This window comes from Somniosus microcephalus, unplaced genomic scaffold (genome assembly GCF_052327205.1).
Source record: "Somniosus microcephalus isolate GS21.2 unplaced genomic scaffold, FLI_Smic_1.0 unresolved_chr1, whole genome shotgun sequence".
Taxonomy (NCBI): domain Eukaryota; kingdom Metazoa; phylum Chordata; class Chondrichthyes; order Squaliformes; family Somniosidae; genus Somniosus; species Somniosus microcephalus.
In genome coordinates, this window is record NW_028225179.1 from 156744269 (window position 1) to 156763987 (window position 19719).

Below are 19719 nucleotides of genomic sequence, written 5' to 3' on the forward strand. Positions count from 1 at the left end.
GTGGGAGGGGAGTGGGGGTGGAGGAGGGAGGTTGGAGGAGGAGGGATGGAGGGGGGTGGAGGAGGGGGTGGTGTGTGGGGGGAGAGGGGGAGGGGTGGTGTGTGTGGGGGGGGTGGGGGAGGTGGATTGGGGGAGATGGATTGGGGGAGGGAGAGGATCTGGCAGAGTGTGGAAAGAACGAGTTAAAGGGTCGGAAACAACAGGCACTGGTTGAAGGATGTGTCGATTGGGGCCATTCCTGAACTGCTCGTTGCTGGGCCCACGATTTTCCTCCCACTCCCATCACCTGATGAAATATAAAGAGCAACAAGTGATCAGGACTAAATTCTGAGGACAATTCCAACTGTGGAAAGCAGCCTCTTGGTAAGTCAATTTCCTCACTTTTGTTTTTTCACTGAAGATGCTTTCATGCAGTTTTTGGATAACGTTGTTATTGTTGGGTAACTGGAGACCAGTAAACAGGAAATGAATAACCATTTCCACAACCGCAGCAACAACAGGATAAAAACAAAGCTGGAAATCTAATAGACAAATGCTGGAAATACACAGGTCGGTCATCGCCTGTGGAGAGAGAAGAGGTTAACATTCCGGGCCTACACCCTGCCTCGGAAATGGGAATCATTGAAATTTAATCATAATCATAATCATAATCAACTTTATTGTCATTGTTAGTGCACAAGTGCAGTACAACGAAATGTAGGCTTGCGGCTCCCGAGAGTGTACATTTAGATTAAGGCATTTAAACATTCAACATTCATTTGACTTGTAATACATTAACATAAACATAATAAAGTGCATTGGCAGATGTGCAGGCTTTAGAGTTTATTTGTGGAGTTCAGTAGGATGACAGCCCTGGGAAAGAAGCTGTTCCTAAATCTGGTCATACGGGTGCGAATGCATCTGTAGCGTCTCCCAGATGGCAGGAGGGTGAACAGACTGTGGCTGGGGTGGGTAGGGTCTTTGATGATGGACCATGACCTCCGTAAACAGCGTTTCTGGTAGATGTTCTCTATGGTCGGTAGCCGGGTGCCGGTAATGCGTTGGGCAGTTTTGACTACCCATTGTGTCCGCCCCGGCCGGAAAAGAGCTATCAAGCCTAATCCCACTTTCCAGCTCTTGGTCCGTAGCCCTGTAGGTTACGGCATTTCAAGTGCATAGCCCAGTCCCTTTTAAAGGTGATGAGGGTTTCTGCCTCTAACACCTTTTCAGGTCGTGAGTTCCAGGCTCCCACCACCCTCTGGGTGAAACAAGTTCTCCTCAACTCCCTCTAATCCTTCTCCCAATTACTTTAAATCTATGCCCCCTGGTTCTTGACTTCTCTGCTAAGGGAAATACGTCCTTCCTGTGCACCATTATGAAAGATCAGCAAGGGCCTGTGTAGGGCTGGGGAATAGAAGGAGGGGGAGAGAAGAAACCAATGGATGGTGAATTGTAGAGAGGAACTGACTGGGTGGAATGAGCTGTGAGCTGCAGGAACCCGGTGACCTTCCTGCCTGTAATGTTGCTCCACAGGCGGAAGGTGGCGCTACATGGCGGTGTTTGAGATGAATTAGTGCAACACCTCTGCTGCCCAGCGCTGTTATTAAACTGCACGATAGAAGCGGCTCAGACTCGGATCTGGCCGATCTCCCAGCTTATTTGAGACACCTGGAAGTGCTGGTTTGGTGCCTGCACATTACCGGCCGGGTGGAAATGAGGCCCGTGCCTTAAAAGGGCTGGGCCTCACGGTGGTAAAGGACAGGTGGTGGGCACAACCCACCCATCGACCGCACCACACCGCAGTCCTTCCTTTTGGTGACAATGTCTCCATCTACCACTTACAGCCCAGTGATGGAGATCTTCTTAGAAAAACATAAGAAATATGAGCAGGAGTCGGCTATTCGGTCCATTCAATAAGATCATGGCTGATCTTCTACCTCAGCTCCACCTTCCCCCCATATCCCCTATCCCTTGATTCCCTTAATATCCAAAATTCTATCGATATCTGTCCTGAATATATTCAACGACTGACCATCCACAGCCCTCTGGGGTAGAGAATCCCAAAGATTCACCACCCTCTGAGTGAAGAAATTTCTTCTCGTCTCCGTTCTAAATGGCCGACCCCTTATTCTGAGACTGTGATCCCTGGTTCTAGACTCCCCAGCCAGGGGAAACATCCTCCCTGCATCTACCCTGTCAGCCCTGTAAGAATATTATATGTTTCAATGAGATCACCTCCCATTCTTCTAAACTCTAAGGACTAGTCTACTCAATCTCTGCTCATAGGACAATCCCCCATCTCAGGACTCAGTCTGTGAACCTTTGTTGCACTCCCTCTAAGGCAAGTATATCCTTCCGCAGGTAAGGAGACCAAAACTGTGCACAGAACTCCAGGAGTGCTCTCAGTGTCTCTCCTTCCTTCTAAAACCTACAGATTAAAAACACACATTCCTGACATCATTTAACCACTACTTTCTGATTTACTTCATTTTGTTCACAAATATTTTCAACCTCCCTCGTGTTCCGCCCCCTTCAAGTACGTTTCTTATTCTTTTTTCATAGAAGAGCGAACATTCCATGTTGAAGGATTCTCCTGTTTTATCATCTGAAAGTGATTTGACCAAATCAGTTGTGAATATCTTTGTGCATTAAACTTCCAGTTTTAAGCCATGAAAGAAACCACTGTGACAGGTTAATGATTTAGATCAGTGTTTCTTACTAATGAATGGATTAGATTGATCGATTACTTCTAAAATAGTTCTGATTATTATTTGTTAGTTGCATTATAAGTCATGAATCAGATGTCACTCGCTGCCATTTCATTTAATTTCTTATTTGAAGTCAGTATGAATAATATTTACATTCTTGTACTCTTGCCTGGTATTCTTAAGATGTGCACATATATTGAGGATTTTACGGGTTAAGTAAGAAAACAGGAAAGGCCCTCCGTACCAGGGCTGAGAATGTCCATTACCGGTCTCCACACTCTATACTGGGTGGGTCCTTTAAATGCTCCCAGAGACAGGCTGCCTTCCGCTGTGTTTGGCTGATCGTCGTCTTCACTAATAATGTAAATATGAAATATTTAACAGCAGAAAATAAAACAAGCTCTTCAATAAGCTACTTTATAATGTTGTTCAGTTATTTTTGGAGAGCGTGTCGTACCTCTGCTCCTCGGGCGTACCCTCCTGAAATAGAGAGAAACACAAATGTTAACACACAGCAGACCGCTGGCAGAGCTCAAACAGACTAAACAAGGCTCGACTTTGCAGCATGAAAGAGCTCGAGAGTCAATAGTAAAGTGTGGAGCAACTCACTGATCTCAGCTGCCAAAAACCTGAAGGAAAAGCTTTGGGCCTTTGAGAGGAGCGGATGAGAACTAATGGAAGGAACCGATTGTAAAGCTAATTAGCAAAGGCGAGTGGATAGTATTGGACTAATTGAGTCAAAGTTTAGTGAAGTGGATGGGCTGGTGCTCAATATTACGGGCGAGTCACTGGGGAGCTGTGACTGGGATTTTTGCAAACAGGTACAGGGTCAGCAAGAAACAGAAATAAGTGCTGGAGGAAACCGAGCACACAAGATAATAGAGGATGCACTGACGACAGGAAGAACGCTTGTAAAGACACTGAGAAAGACACAACAATGTGCAGACACAGGAACATAGGAAGAGGAGTCGGCCATTCAGCCCCTCGAGCCTGTTCCACCTTCAATTAGATCAAGCACTAACTCCTAATGCAGAAGACCAAGTCATGGAGGAAGAAGTAGTTCAGAAGTCAGAGAACATGGTTAGGACAAAGATGCAGTTGGTGAGGTGCAGGGAGATTCTGGCTGCAGGGAGGTGGGTAGTGATGAGTGTGGTAATGATGATGAGTTGGTTACCTAGAGATAGGTCTGTGCACATTGAAGATAAATGACAAAAGGTACTGGAGGAGCAGGAAGGGCTAAATGACAATGTAAGAAATCATGTAAGGGCTCTGAAACCTCCCATGTAAGGATGGCCTAGAAAATCAAGGCAACTTCCTTTGTTGTTGTTATTCTGTTATTCTGTTGTTATTTCGGATTTCCAACATCCGCAGTATTTTGCTATCGTCCTTTGTTATACCTCCTGTTTATGGTGAAAAAGATGTTTGCAAAGAAAATCGCGAATATGACTAACTGTCTGTCAATCTGCTGCGAAAATAATACTGGGAGTTTGAAAAGTAAATGGCGTTCTCCTTGTGATAACAAAGGGAGCGAGATGGCCAAATAAAAATAATGGAACTGGTTAGGAACATTGAAGTAGCTGCAAGAAGCATTTCCATTGGATAGGAGGGAGAAGGCCAGGAGGAAATGTGATCCCACATGACATAGAAACATAGAAGATAGGAGCAGGAGTAGGCCATTCGGCCCCTCGAGCCTGCTCCGCCATTCAATGAGATCATGGCTGATCATCCAAATTCAGTACCCTGTCCCTGCTTTCTCCCCATACCCCTTGATCCCTTTAGCCTTAAGAAATATATCCAACTCCTTCTTGAATATATTTAATGTATTGGCCTCTACTGCCATCTGTGGTAGAGAATTCCACAGGTTCACCACTCTCTGGGTGAAGAAATTCCTCCTCATTTCTGTCCTAAATGGCTTACCCTTTATCCTTAGACTGTGACCCCTGGTTCTGGACTCCCCGATCATCGGGAACATCTTTCCTGCATCTAGTCTGTCCAGTCCTGTCAGAATTTTATAAGTTTCAATGAGATCCGCACTCATTCTTCTAAACTCCAGCAAGTACAAGCCCAATCGACCCAATCTCTCCTCATACGTCATTCCTGCCATCCCAGGTATCAGCCTGGTGAATCTTCGCTGCACTCCCTCCATGGCAAGAACATCCTTCCTCAGGTATGGTGACCAAAACTGCACACAATACTCAAGGTGCGGTCTCACCAAGGCCCTGTACGACTGCAGCAAGACATCCTTGTTCCTGTACTCAAACCCTCTCACTACGAAGGCCAACATACCATTTGCCTTCTTAACCGCCTGCTGCACCTGCATGCTTACCTTCAGCGACTGGTGCACAAGGACACCCAGGTTTCGTTGCACTTCCCCTTCTCCCAATCTATTGCCATTCAGATAATAATCTGCCTTCCTGTTTTTGACACCAAAGTGTATAACCTCGCATTTATCCACGTTGTATTGAATCTGCCATGCTTCTGCCCAATCACCCAACCTGTCCAAATCATCCTGGAGTTTCTCGGCATCCTCCTCACAGCACACACTTCCCAGCCTTGGCCACCCTGGAGCCATGTTTCCGTAATCCCAATCATATCATATTCATTTACCTCTATTTGTGCAGCGAATTCATCCACCTTATTACGAATGCTCCTCGCATTAAGACACACAGACTTCAGGCTTTTTTTTAACGCTCTTAGACCTTTTAGAATTATTATTTACTGTGGCCATGTTTGATTTAAACCGTTGATTTATCTGACTGCCACTTTTGTTTTTCTCCTTCCTGTCATTTGCTTCTATCCTTGTTTCCCTTTCCTCTGTCTCCCTGCTCAGGTTCCCAACCCCCTGCCATTTTAGTTTAAACCCTCCCCCAGAGCACGAGCAAACACTCCCCCTAGGACATCGGTCCCAGCACTGCCCAGGTGCAAACTGTCTGGTTTGTACTGGTCCCACCTCCCCCAGAATCGGTTCCAATGTCCCAGGAATTTGAATCCCTCCCCCTTGCACCATTCCTCTAGCCACGTATTCATCTGAAGTATCCTTCTATTTCTACTCTGACTAGCATGTGGCACTGGTAGCAATCCTGAGGTTACTACCTTTGAGGTCCTATTTTTTAATTTACCTCCTAACTCCCTATATTCAGCTTTTAGGACCTCATCCTGTTTTTTACCTACATTGTTGGTACCTATATGCACCACGACAACTGGCTGTTCACCCTCCCCTTCCAAAATGTTCTGTAGCCGTTCTGAGACATCCTTGACCCTTCCACCAGATGGCAACACACCATCCTGGAGTCTCGTTTGCGGCCGCAGAAATGCCTATCTATTCCCCTTACAATAGAATCCCCTATTACTATAGCTCTACCCTGCTTTTTCCTCCCGTCCTGTGCAGCAGAACCACCCCTGGTGCCAGGAAGTTGGCTGCTGATGCCTTCCCCTGATAAGCCATCCCCCTCAACAGTATCCAAAGTGATATCCCTGTTTGAGAGGGAGATGACCACAGGGGATTCCTGCACTACCTGCCTGCGCCTACTACTCTGCCTGGTGGTCACCCATTCCCTTTCTGCCTGTGCAACCTTTACTTGTGGTGTGACCAACTGATTACATGTGATATCCACGATGTCCTCAGCATCGCAAATGCTCCAGTATGTATCCAATTGCAGCTGCAGCGCTGCAATGCGGTCTGCCAGTAGCTGCAGCTGGACACACTTCCTGCACACATGGTCATCAGGGACACAGGAAGCGTCCCTAATTTCCCACATAGTGCAGGAGGAGCATACCACGAGGCCGAGCTCTCCTGCCATGACTTACCCTTTAATTAATTTAAATTAAATCAATACCACCAATTACACTATAATTAAATGATATACTCAAGGGCCCTTGCTTACCAACAGTCCCCATTACACCACAGAGAGCTTAGAAACTATAAACCAGAGTTTAAGTTTGGAAAAAAGGAGAGAGAAATACTCACCAACCAATAACTTACCTGGTTTCTGGTGACATCACACTTCGATTACTTTTTACTTCTCTCTCTCCCGCTCTGAGATTGGTAAACCTACCTGGTCTGCCGCCTCGGTTTTGTAGTCGCTCCGCTGCCACCTCGCTCCACCCAGGTCCGCCACCGCTGTGGGGCCTACCTGGTCTGCCACCTCGGTTTTGTAGTCGCTCCGCCGCCACCTCGCTCCACCCAGGTCCACCGCCGCTGTGGGGCCTACCTGGTCTGCCGCCTTGGTTTTGTAGTCGCTCCACCGCCACCTCGCTCCACCCAGGTCCGCCGCCGCTGTGAGGCCTACCTGCTGCTGCGGCCTCGGTTTTGTAGTCGCTCCGCCGCCGCCTCGCTCCACCCAGGTCCGCTGCCGCTGTGGGGCCTACCTGGTCTGCCGTCTTGGTTTTGTAGTTGCTCTGCCGCCACCTCACTCCACCCAGGTCCGCCGCCGCTGTGGGGCCTACCTGGTCTGCCGCCTCGCTTTTGTAGTCGCTCTGCCGCCACCTCGCTCCACCCAGGTCTGCCACCGCTGTGCGGCCTACCTGGTCTGCCACGTCGGTTTTGTAGTCGCTCCGCCACCGCCTCACTCCACCCAAGTCCGTCGCCGCTGTGGGATCTACCTGGTCTGCCGCCTCGGTTTTGTAGTCGCTCCACCGCCGCCTCGCTTCACCCAGGTCCGCCGCCGCTGTGGGATCTACCTGCTGCCGCCGCCTCGGTTTTGTAGTCGCTCCGCCGCCGCCTCGCTCCACCCAGGTCTGCCGCCGCTGTGGGGTCTACCTGCTGCTGCTGCCTCGGTTTTGTAGTTGCTACACCGCCGCCTCGCTCCACCCAGGTCCGCTGCCGCTGTGGGGCCTACCTACTGCTGCCGCCTCGGTTTTGTAGCCGCTCCGCCGCCGCCTCACTCCACCCAGATCCGCCGCCGCAAAGTGTCAAGTTGGATTCAAAACTGGCTCGGAAGCAGGAAGCAGAGGGTAATGGTTGATGGTTGTTTTTGTGACCAGAAGGCTGTATCCAGTTGGTTTCCGCAGGGCTCAGTACTAGGTCCCTTGCTTTTTGTGGTATATATCAATGATCTAGACTTGAATCTAGGGGGTATGATTAAGAAGTTTACAGATGATATTAAAATCGGCTGTGTGGTTGATACTGAAGAAGGAAGCTGTAGACTGCAGAAAGATATCAATAAATTGGTCAGGTGGGTAGAACAGTGACAAATGGAATTCAATCCGGAGAAGTGTGAGGTAATGTATTTGGGGAGGGCTAACAAGGAAAGGGAATACACATTAAATGGTAGGACACTGAGTAGTGTAGAGGAACAAAGGGACCTTTGATGTCCACAGATCCTTGAAGGTAGCAGGCCAGGTAGATAAGGTGGTTAAGAAGGCATACGGAATGCATGCCTTTATTAGCCGTGGCATAGAATACAAGAGCAGGGGGGTTATGCTTGAACTGTATAAAACACTAGTTAGGCCTCAGCTAGAGTACTGCGTGCAGTTCTGGTCACCACATTACAGGAAAGATGTGATTGCACTAGAGAGGGTACAGAGGAGATTTACAAGGATGTTGCTGGGAGTAGAGAATTTTAGCTATGAGGAAAGATTGGATAGGCTGGGGTTGTTTTCTTTGGAACAGAGGAGGCTGAGGGGAGACCTTATTGAGGTGTATAAAATTATGAGGGGCCTGGATAAAGTGGATAGAAAGGACCTATTTCCCTCAGCAGAGGGGTCAAAAACCAGGGGGCACAGATTTAAAGTAATTGGTGGAAGGTTTAGAGGGGATTTGAGGGGAAATTTCTTCACCCAGAGGGTTTTGGTGGTCTGGAACTCACTGCCTGAAAGGGTGGTAGAGGCAGAAACCCTAACCACATTTAAAAAGTACTTGGGTGTGCACTTGGGATGCTCTAACCTGCAGGGCTACGGACCAAGAGCTGGGAAGTGGGATTAGGCTGGATAGTTCTTTGTTGGCCGGCGCGGACACGATGGGCCGAAATGGCCTCCTTCCGTGCTGTAACTTTCTATGATTCTATGAGTTCTGTTATCCGGGCATGGGGTGCGTCACACGCTACCCGTACAGGCGCAGCCCACAACGGCCCACTGAGAATTCACCTTCATTTCACAGACGCTCTCTTGTTGCTTAAACTCAAAATCTTCAAAAGTGGTTTTCTTCGGCTTCAGAGAATGTAGGATTGTGTTCATTTTCTCCGGCCAATCCGCTTCCCCCGGGAGAGACCCGCCCACTCACTGAGTGACAGGCTCTCCGGCCAATCCACTTCCCCGGGGAGGTACCCGCCCCCTCACTGAGTGACAGGCTCTCCGGCCAATCCACTTCCCCGGGGAGGTACCCGCCCCCTCACTGAGTGACAGGCTCTCCGGCCAATCCACTTCCCCCGGGAGTGACCCGCCCCCCCTCACTGAGTGACAGGCTCTCCGGCCAATCCGCTTCCCCCGGGAAAGACCTGCCCCCTCACTGAGCGACAGGCTCTCCGGCCAATCCGCTTCCCCTGGGAGAGACCCGCCCCCCTCACTGAGTGACAGGCTCTCCGGCCAATCCGCTTCCCCCGGGAGACACACGCCCACTCACTGAGTGACAGGCTCGCTGGCCAATCCACTTGCCCGGCGAAAGACCCGCCCCCCTCACTGAGTGACAGGCTCTCCGGCCAATCCGCTTCCCCTGGGAGAGACCCGCCCCCCTCACTGAGTGACAGGCTCTCCGGCCAATCCGCTTCCCCCGGGAGAGTCCCGCCCCCTCACTGAGTGACAGGCTCTCCGGCCAATCCGCTTCCCCCGGGAGAGACCCGACCCTCACTGAGTGACAGGCTCTCCGGCCAATCCGCTTCCTGCAGGAGACCCGCCCCCTCACTGAGTGACAGGCTCTCCGGCCAATCCACTTCCCCCGGGAGAGACCCGCCCCCTCACTGAGTGACAGGCTCTCCGGCCAATGACCAGCTCATTGTAACTGGACCCGGGCTCTTCTATTTCAGCCTGTGAATCGCACGCAGACGGGCCGCGGAACAGACTCAGGAATTGGTCATTGACGGAACCTTCATGCGGTTCCTTCTGAGAGCGAGTGAAGCTGGCGGGCCTTGGGGAAGTGTGGCCAATGGCCGCGGTGGGAAAGCAGCTCGAGTGAGCCGGACCGCGGGAATCCACCGGAGACACGGCCATGGAGCGCCACCTTCCGGCTGTGGGGCCACATTACAGGCAGCGAGCTCACCGGCTTCCTGCAGTTCTGACCAAGGCTCATCCACCTGAAACTCGGTTTCTCTCCCTTCACATGCTGCCTGACCTGCTGAGGATTTCCAGCATTTCCTGTGTTTATTCCTGCAGTTCACACCTCATTCTGGACTTAGCTGGACATTTTGCACTACCGCCCAAAAACCAATTTATTTCCCAGATTTTGTTCACGTGGTTTTAGAGCAGTCTCGCCATGTTTATTACATTCATTAATCTAACATAAGAACATAAGAACATATGAAATAGGAGCAGGAGTAGGCCAATCGGCCCCTCGAGCCTGCTCCGCCATTCAATAAGATCATGGCTGATCTGATCCTAACCGCCAATCCACTATCACAGAACCATCTCCTGAATCTAACAGAATTAGACACACGAAATAGGAGCAGGATCAGGCTACACGGCCCCTGGGCCCGCTCCGCTACCCACAGGGCGATGACCGATCCGAACCTAGACTCATGTCCAAATTCCTGCCCGCTCCCCGTAACCCTTAATTCCCTTTACTTCTAGGAAACTGTCTATTTCTGTTTTAAATTTATGTAATGATGTAGCTCCTACAGCTTTTTGGGGCAGCATATTCCATTGACCTACCTCCTCATCTCAGTTTTGAAAGAGCAGCCCCTTATTCTAAGACTATGCCCCCTAGTTCTAGTTTCACCCATCATCGGGAACATCCTCCCCGCATCCACCAGATCCAACCCCTTCACAATCTTATATGTCTCAATAAGATCGCCTCTCATTCTTCTGAACTCCAATGAGTAGAGTCCCAATCTACTCAACCTCTCCTCATATGTCCATCCGCTCATCCCCGGGATTAACCGAGTGAGCCTTCTTTGTACTGACTCGAGAGCAAGTATGTCCTTTCTTAAGTATGGACACCAAAACTGTACGCAGTATTCCAGGTGCGGTCTCACCAATACCTTGTATAACTGAAGCAATACCTCCCTATTTTTATATTCTATCCCCCTAGCAATGAAAGCCAACATTCCATTGGCCTTCTTAATCACTTGCTGCACCTGCATACTAACCTTTTGAGTTTCGTGCACCAGGACCCCCAGATCCCTTTGTACTTCAGTACTTTCCAGTTTCTTGCCATTAAGATAATAACTTGCTCTACAATTTTTCCTGCCAAAGTGCATAACCTCACACTTTCCAGTATTGTATTCCATCTGCCAAATCTCTGCCCACTTACTTAGCCTGTCTATGTCCCCTTGCATGTTATTTATGTCCTCCTCACTCACTACTTTCCCTCCCATCTTAGTATCATCTGCAAACTTTGATATTTTACACTCGGTCCCCTCCTCCAAATCGTTAATATAGATTGTAAAGAGTTGGGGACCCAGCACTGACCCCTGCGGAACACCACTAGTTACTGATTGCCAGTCTGAGAATGAACCATTTATCCCAGCTCTCTGCCTTCTGTTCGATAGCCAATCCTCTATCCATGCCAAAATATTACTCCCAATCCCATGATTTTTTATCTTAAGCAATAATCTTTTGTGTGGCACCTTGTCAAATGCCTTTTGGAAGTCTAAATACACTACGTCCACTGGTTCCCCTTTATCCACCCTATATGTTACTTCCTCAAAGAACTCCAGCAAATTTGTCAAACATGACTTCCCCTTCATAAAACCATGCTGACTTTGTCCTATTAAATTATGATTATCCAAATGTCCCGTTACTGTCTCCTTAATAATGGACTCCAAAATTTTACCTACCACAGATGTTAGGCTAACCAGTCTATAGTTTCCAGCCTTCTGTCTACTGCCCTTTTTAAATAAGGGTGTTACATTAGCAGTTTACCAGTCTGCCGGGACCTTTGCCGAGTCCAGGGAGTTTTGGAAAATTATTACGAATGCATCCACAATCCCTACCGCCACTTCCCTCAAGACCCTAGGATGTAAGCCATCAGGTCCAGGTGATTTATCCGCCTTGAGTCCCATTATTTTACCGAGTACCACTTCCTTAGTGATTTTGATCGTGTTTAGCTCCTCCCCCCCTTTAGCCCCCTGTTTGTCCAGTGTTGGGATATTCTTAGTGTCTTCTACTGTAAAGACTGATATAAAATATTCATTCAGTGTTTTTGCCATCTCCATGTTTCCCACCATTAATTTCCCGGTCTCATCCTCTAAGGGACCAACATTTACTTTAGCCACCCTTTTTCTTTTTATATAACTATAAAAACTCTTACTATCTGTTTTTATATTTTTTGCTAATTTACTTTCATAATCTATCTTCCCTTTCTTAATCAATATTTTTGTTATTTTTTGCTGTCTTTTAAAGTTTTCCCAATCCTCTATCCTCCTGTAGTGTATGTAACCGTTCCACCTTTAAGAGAACTATTTTAAGAGTTGCACTACTTTATCTTGGCTGCTGTATACTGTAATACCGGTGGTGACCACACCGGTATAAAAGTGTTGTGTAATGATTTATTGGGCAGTTCCGCCCTGACCTTCGAATAGTAAAGTCCTGTTAAAGTTTACTCTTGTGGTCTGTGTAGTAATTCTCAATATAACACACAGACTTAACAGTGGCGACGAGTTCGATCTTACCCTGCGGCAGAGATACATCCAAGGCAGTTTAATGGGCGTCGAGAAGAGGCATCCGCCCTCATCATTCTGCTGAGAGAAGACTCGAGTCTGCAGAGCAAAGGAAGAAGGAAGAATTCTGACATGAAGCCTTCCATCAGCAACAGGCAGTGATCGTCCCTTCTATCACGGTGGTGGGTGAGCCGATCAGCGACGAGAAGCAAGTCGGCCACGTTGACTGTGAGTAGGGGAGAAAGTAAAAAAAAAACGGAGGATATAAGGGCGGAGAACTCGACCACAGCCGGGGAAAGGAGCCGGACAGAAGTCGGGGCCAGAGGCGCTGAGACTGGGGCAGTGTAGGGCACGGAAGCCGCGGTGAAGGAACGCAGCCGGTGAGAGAGACCGGGCTACAAGCAGGAACGCAGCCGGTGTGAGAGACCGGGCTACAAGCGGGCTGGGAGACGCAACAGCGTCGAGAGACAGCTCGACCGCGACCGGTGAAAAAGGCCGGGCAGCTACCAAGGCCGCGAGGCGCAGCGACCGGGATCGTAAGGCGCGGGAGAAAAAAAAACGCGGAGAACTCAGCCGCAGCCGGGGGGGGAAAGGACCGGACTGCAAGAGGGGCTGGGAGGCACGCTTGAAAACCGCTGAGGGAGAGACAGAGCCCGAGCGAGACCGAGCGAGCGAGGGAGAACGAGACCGAGCGAGCGAGGGAGACCGTGCGAGCGAGGGAGACCGAGTGAGCGAGGGAGAACGGGACCAAGCGAGGGAGACCGAGCGAGATTTCCGCCCAGCGGCTTACAGCAGCTTTCCACAAAGGACCAAGAGCTGGAACTGTCCGCCGCCAACTGGTTGTCCCCAGCGCCCAGTTGCCCCTGTCGGGAAAGGGAACAAGGAACTCAATCAGCTGTTCTCGCGCTTTCAGAATAAACTGAAGCCGGCGCGCAGGCTGCGAACCCCGAAAGCCAGCGGTCGTCGCCCGAGGGCAAAGCTTTACCCCTCCCGCCAGAGGAAGAAACGCGGGAAGCCGCCATTTAGGCGGGGAAGAAGACAAGCGCGGGAAACCGCCATTTTTGAAAAAAAAAGTTAAAGAAAAATTTCGTTGTTGTTTCTCAAAAAAATTGCGAAGATGCCTAAGCGTGGTAACATCAATGATTTCGATCCCGATGTGGAAGATTGGGCCACGTATGTAGAACGCATAGAGATATATTGTAAGGCAAATAAAATATCAAATGATGATAAAGCACTAACCTTACTAAACTCAATGGGTGTGAAGGCATACGGGCTATTGAAGCATCTTCTATCACCAGCTAAACCGGCGGATCAGACTTTCGCTAATATTGTTGCTGTCCTGAAGGATCATTTGAACCCCACACCGCTGATGTTAGCGGAACGATTTAAATTTTATGCGAGAACACAACTGAAAGAGGAAAGCAACGCGGAGTACTTGGTTGAACTGCGTAGGCGAGCGAAATACTGTCAGTTTGGGGAAAATCTGACAGAGGCACTGAGAGACAAATTCGTGTGTGGGTTGTCAAAGGAAGGAACACAAAAGCGACTGCTCGAAGAGAATGATCTTACACTTAATAAGGCTGTCTCTATTGCAGCATCGCACGAAGCCGCAGCGAGAGGCACGGCGGAAATGCAGCTGAAGGCAGCGGTACTCGGCGTAGATCAAATGGCTTTGGGTACAACGAAATGTTATCGTTGTGGAAAGACAACACACGATCAGAACCAATGCTGGTTTAAAAACCAGGAATGTAGAAAATGTGGCAAGCTTGGTCACATAGCTAACGTATGCCGGTCAGGTAAGAAGACCAGCAACAAAAAGTCACCGCAGGAAAAGTGCAGAAAGGTACATAAGGTGGCTGAGAAGAGTTCGGATGAACAGAATTCGGATTCAGACTCCAACAGCCAGGAACTGGGTAGTCTGAGAATTCACAATGTGAGTAAGGAAGCTGACCTACAAACTATCTGGGTCACGCTCAAGATAGCCGGAGTCCAAGTGAAAATGGAATTGGACACAGGATCAGCCCTAACAGTCATAAACCGAAGGGACTACAAGCGGCTATTCTCACATATACCCTTGAGAGATACCAAGATTGTATTGCAGACATACACGGGGCAAAGAGTATACCCCATCGGAAAGATAAAAGTCAAGGTGAGACACAAGGGCAAAGAACACCAAGGAATGGACTTATATGTACTACCTGAGGGAGGTCCACCACTTCTGGGACGGGAGTGGATCAGGAAAATAAATATGGACTGGCACTCCCTAAAAGCAATAAAGAGTGAGAACTCGGTGAAGACAATCAGCTCAGACTCTGGAACTGATGATGGTAAGACCAGCCCATGTGCAAAAGACAAGTCTAAAATGGACTTGCAGACTAATGATGGAAAAACGAAGGAGTGCATAAATGCTTATGCTTCAGAGGAGAACAAAGTATCAGAACAGAATTCCACTGAACAACAACATAGTTTGACAGAGATATCGGAGTCTGTCCAGTCTACAGACATGCACATTTCTGAGGAACACCGGGCTCGAACTCAACTCCATTTCAAACTACAACAGCAATTAGAACAAATGATTCGCCGTTTTGAGCAAGAGATGAATGCAACGAAAAAGTTCTTTGACAGAGTGGGAGAATCTGGAAAGACAGCAGAAGCAGCTGATGGAGAAAATGGAGCAGGAACACACAAACCGTCTGCGCGAGGGGGCCAAACGAATCAAAGCTGATTCGGTTTCTGAAGGTGCGTGCTCTAATCTGGTGGAGCAAGATGTTCAGCAACTGAAGGCGCTTGTTAGCAGGTAGAAAAGGCTGATTTGGTTGCCATGAATTCCGAGCTCCTACTGAAGTTGGGTGCAGCATCACCGGACGATTCATTTGTTGAAATTCGAATGGTGGAGGCTGCGGATGATGGCGAATTAAAAGCAGCAAAGGAGCCCCAGTGCAAGGTTACAAACAGCCCTGCAGCCTATACGTCAAAAACACATGACGACGATACTGGGAAACGTCTGATGTCAGAAGAGTTAACGGTCAGCCAACTTCTTCATATGCTGAGGGACAAGACTCTGAAATGGGAAAAACTTGAACACGAGCTTCAATCTTCAAAGGAAAAGGGGTTCGGAACTCTCAAAAGTTATTGAAATAGCTGAGGTTGCAACACAGACTGAGAAGATTGCAGCAGAGCAGCCCTTGGATGCCAAGAGTACGCTGACTCACGTCAATGTAGAACAACAGAATGCTGAAACAGCTGCTCCAGTAGAGGGATTGAATAGTCCGATCAATCAATCTCTGAATGAAGTTGAAGTATTGAAATCACAAATGATGTCATTAGTAAAAGACTTGCAGGAAGCCCAGAAAAAGCTGGATGAAGCTGAACACATGAAGAAGTCTCTTCAGGAGAGATGTCTGGATTTGGAACAAAAGCTGGCTAACGTCCAGCTGGGCATGGAGGAAATAGAAGACCCTCTCGCTGGCCTAGCTCAGGACGACACCGAATATTACCACGACCTGTTCTGCCCAGCTTGTGGGGAAATCTTCCAAAGTGCAAAAACCATGAAGAATCACAAAAAGTCTAAGAAACACCGGGAGATGGTGGCGCTACTACGGCAACAGGAGGAAGAGGAGGAGGAACTGTGCATGCAACTGGGAGTGGAGCCCAGAGTCTCCAAGAAGCAGGAAAGGAAAAGACGAAGCAGAAGATGATGACCCATCTGAACCATTATCACCTCTACCAGGTCACGCACGTGGTCCCTCCGAACTGAGTCAAATCAGTTTGGAAGTAGAAAAACTTCCCAAGGTACTCGAGCTTTTAGAAGTCAGCAATGCTGGTTCTGAAGTTACGGAAGTTCAAGCTGGTTCTGAAGCTACGGAAGTTCAAGCTGTTAAGTCCAGTGAAGGACTATTAGATGAGTCACCCCAGCAACAAGAACCTACTACACCATCGAAAACTACTACACCACCGAGGCGTTATCCGGACCGAATCAGGAAGCGCAGGAGGCACCACCGCAGAGACTGAATCTGTGAACTGTTTTCCGCAGAGACTGAATCTGTGAATTGTTTTCCGCAGAGACTGAATCTGTGAACTGTTTACATGAAGTTGTGTATCTATGTTATGATGTTATGTTTAATGGGGAATATATATATTGTAAGCTAAAAAGGGAGGATTGTAGTGTATGTAACCGTTCCACCATTAAGAGAACTATTTTAAGAGTTGCACTACTTTATCTTGGCTGCTGTATACTGTAATACCGGTGGTGACCACACCGGTATATAAGTGCTGTGTAATGATTTATTGGGCAGTTCCGCCCTGACCTTCGAATAGTAAAGTCCTGTTAAAGTTTACTCTTGTGGTCTGTGTAGTAATTCGCAATATAACACACAGACTTAACACCTCCCACTAGATTTGGCTACCTTATATGCCCTTGTTTTTAGTCGAATACTATCCTTAATTTCTTTACTTAGCCACGGATGGCTGTCTTTTCTTTTACACCCTTTTCTTCTCAGTGGAATATATATTTTTTGGAAGTTGTAAAATAACTCCTTAAATGTACACCACTGATCATGTATCGTCTTACCCTTTAATCTATTTTCCCAATCCACTCTACTCAATTCCGCTCTCATACCTTCATCGTCTCCTTTATTCAAGCTTAGCACGCTTGTTTGAGATCCAACCTTTTCACCCTCTAATTGAATATGGAATTCAACCATGTTATGGTCACTCATTCCAAGGGGATCCTTTACTAGGACATTTTTAATTAATCCTATCTCATTACACAGGACCAAATCTAAGGTTGCTTGCCCCCTGGTCGGTTCAGTTACATACTGCTCAAGAAACCCATCCCCAATACACTCAATGAACTCATCCTCAAGGCAGCCCTGCCCAATTTGATTTGTCCAATTAATATGATAGTTAAAATCCCCCATAATTATAGATGTTCCCTTATTACAAGCCTCAACTATTTCCTGATTGATACTCCATCCAACAGAGTTGCCACTGTTCGGAGGCCTATAGACTACGCCCACTAGTGTTTTTTCCCCCTTATTATTCCTTACCTCCACCCAAACTGTTTCATTATCCTGTTCTTTTGACCCAATATCATTTCTCTGTATTACAGTGATTCCTTCCTTTATTAACATAGCCACCCCACCTCCCCTTCCTTCCTGCCTGTCCTTCCTGATCGTTAAATAACCTGGTATGTTTAATTCCCAGGCATTGTCACCCTGCAGCCATGTTTCTGTAATGGCCTCAAGATCATACCCATATGTAGTTATTTGTGCCATTAACTCATCTATTTTGTTACGAATGCTACGTGCATTCAGATAGAGAACTTTCAAATATGTTTTGTGACACTTAGTTCCTGCTTTTGCCCTTTTTATTACTTTACCTTTTACTCCATACCTTCTGCCCCTTCCTGACACGCTCTGGTTTTTAATTTCCCCACTGCTACCTAAGTCTATGACCTTCTCTGTTGTCATTTTTATTATTTGCTCTCTAGAAACCTCCCCCGCACTAGTTAGTTTAAAGCCCTCTCTACAGCCCTAGTTATATGATCCGCCAGGACTCCAGTCCCAGCACTGGCCAAGTGAAGCCCGTCCCAACGGAACAGCTCCCTCCTGCCCCAGTACTGGTGCCAGTGTCCCAGGAAGCAAAACCCATTTCTCCCACACCAGTCTTTGAGCCACGCATTTAACTCTAATTTTATTTACCCTAGCCAAATTCGCTCGTGGCTCAGGTAATAATCCAGAGATTATTACCCTTGTGGTTCTGCTTTTTAATTTGGCCCCTAGCTGCTCAAACTCCCTCAGCAGAACCTCCTTCCTTGTCCTATCTATGTCGTTGGTACCAACATGGACCATGACAACTGGATCCTCCCCCTCCCACTCCAAGTTTCTCTCCAGTCCAGAGGAGATGTCCCCTGGCACCGGGCAGGCAACACAGCCTTTGAGATTCTCGCTCTCGGCTGCAAAGAACTCTATCTATCCCCCTAACGATACTATCCCCTACCACTACAACATTTCTTTTAACTCCCCCCACTTGAATGGCCCCCCGCTCCACGGTGCTGTGGCCAGGTTGCTCATCCTCCCCGCAGTCCCTGTTCCCATCCTCACAGGGAGTAAGAGCCTCGAACCTGTTGGACAAGTGCAAGGGCTGCGGCTCCTCCAACACTACCTCCTGGATCCCCGTACCTGCCTCACTTCTAGTCACACCATCCTGACCCTGGTCACGGACTACATCTGAATTAATTAATCTAATTGGTGTGAATACCTCGTGATACACAGAGTCCAGGTAACTCTCCCCCTCCCTGATGTGTTTGAAGCTCGGACTCCAGCTCTTCAACACGGAGCCGGAATTCCTCGAGCAGCCAACACTTACTGCAAATGTGATCACCGTGAGCATCAATGTTGTCCACCAGCTCCCACATATTGCAGCAGCAACACATCACCTGATCTCCCATTCTATGTAATTAATTAAATTTATTATTATTATTCTTAAATACCCTCTGCCCCGATTCTAGATGGTGAATATCACACCTTAGAAACTATGGCCTAGAAATTGACTTTGGGGCAGCCAGCTCGCTTGCGCCCAGAAATTACCGCTGCGCACGGAGCCACTTGCGCCCGCCGGATATTCAGTTTCAGCGCCCCAAGTCGAAGCCGGCCGCAAATCAAGGGTTTTGGCGCCCCCACTTGGGGCGCTGAAACTGAATATCGGCGCGCTAAGTGCCGCAGCGCCACCCGCTGCGGAGCGGCAGGCTGCGGTACTGCAGGCCTTCCTCCCTCTCAAGGGGGAGGTGCCTGCAACAGCGCGATCGCTGCTCGCTAGTGCCGTCAAATGAGCCCGGCACCACGGAGAAGTGCCGGGCTCCCAGAAAACAGCCGGCAATGCCGCGGAGGGGGGTGGAGGAGGCCGGGGAAGGAGGTGCGGGCAGGCGGCTGCACATCCGCCTTAACTCGCCCCACTACCGCATCAGGTAGGCCCCGTTTTCTGGTCGCTGTTTGCGGCCGCCGCGGAAGAGGCGGCCGCAACTCAACATGGCGGTCGGGTCGGTAGCGGGGCACTGCGCACACCAATGACATCATCGGTGGCGGCGCAGTGCTACTGGCTAACGCCGCCATTACCGCACCGCTGAATATCGGGGGAAGTTTAGCAAGTGGCGCAAAAGCCCTCTTTGGGCGAAAACTGGGCGCAAAGCCAACCGAATTTCTAGGCCTATAAACCAAAGAGATTTAAGCTTAAAAAGAGAGAAATACTTGCCAATCACTTATCCGCTTTCTGGTGACGTCACA

At 48.6% G+C, this 19719-nt stretch overlaps 1 protein-coding gene across 1 annotated transcript in view; it reads right to left on the bottom strand.

Moving 5' to 3' along the window:
• Nucleotides 1-468: 468 nt before the first annotated feature.
• The window catches only part of LOC147096315 (E3 ubiquitin-protein ligase TRIM11-like), a 39483-nt gene continuing 20232 nt past the window's right edge, over nt 469-19719 (bottom strand). Inside the window, exons 2-3 of the mRNA XM_085973873.1 lie at nt 3145-3167; nt 469-3041 (exon numbers count right to left, since the gene is read on the bottom strand). Of these exons, the coding sequence (XP_085829999.1) occupies nt 2900-3041; nt 3145-3167 (165 nt within the window). The 3' untranslated portion in view covers nt 469-2899. The remainder of the gene's footprint in view (nt 3042-3144; nt 3168-19719) is intronic.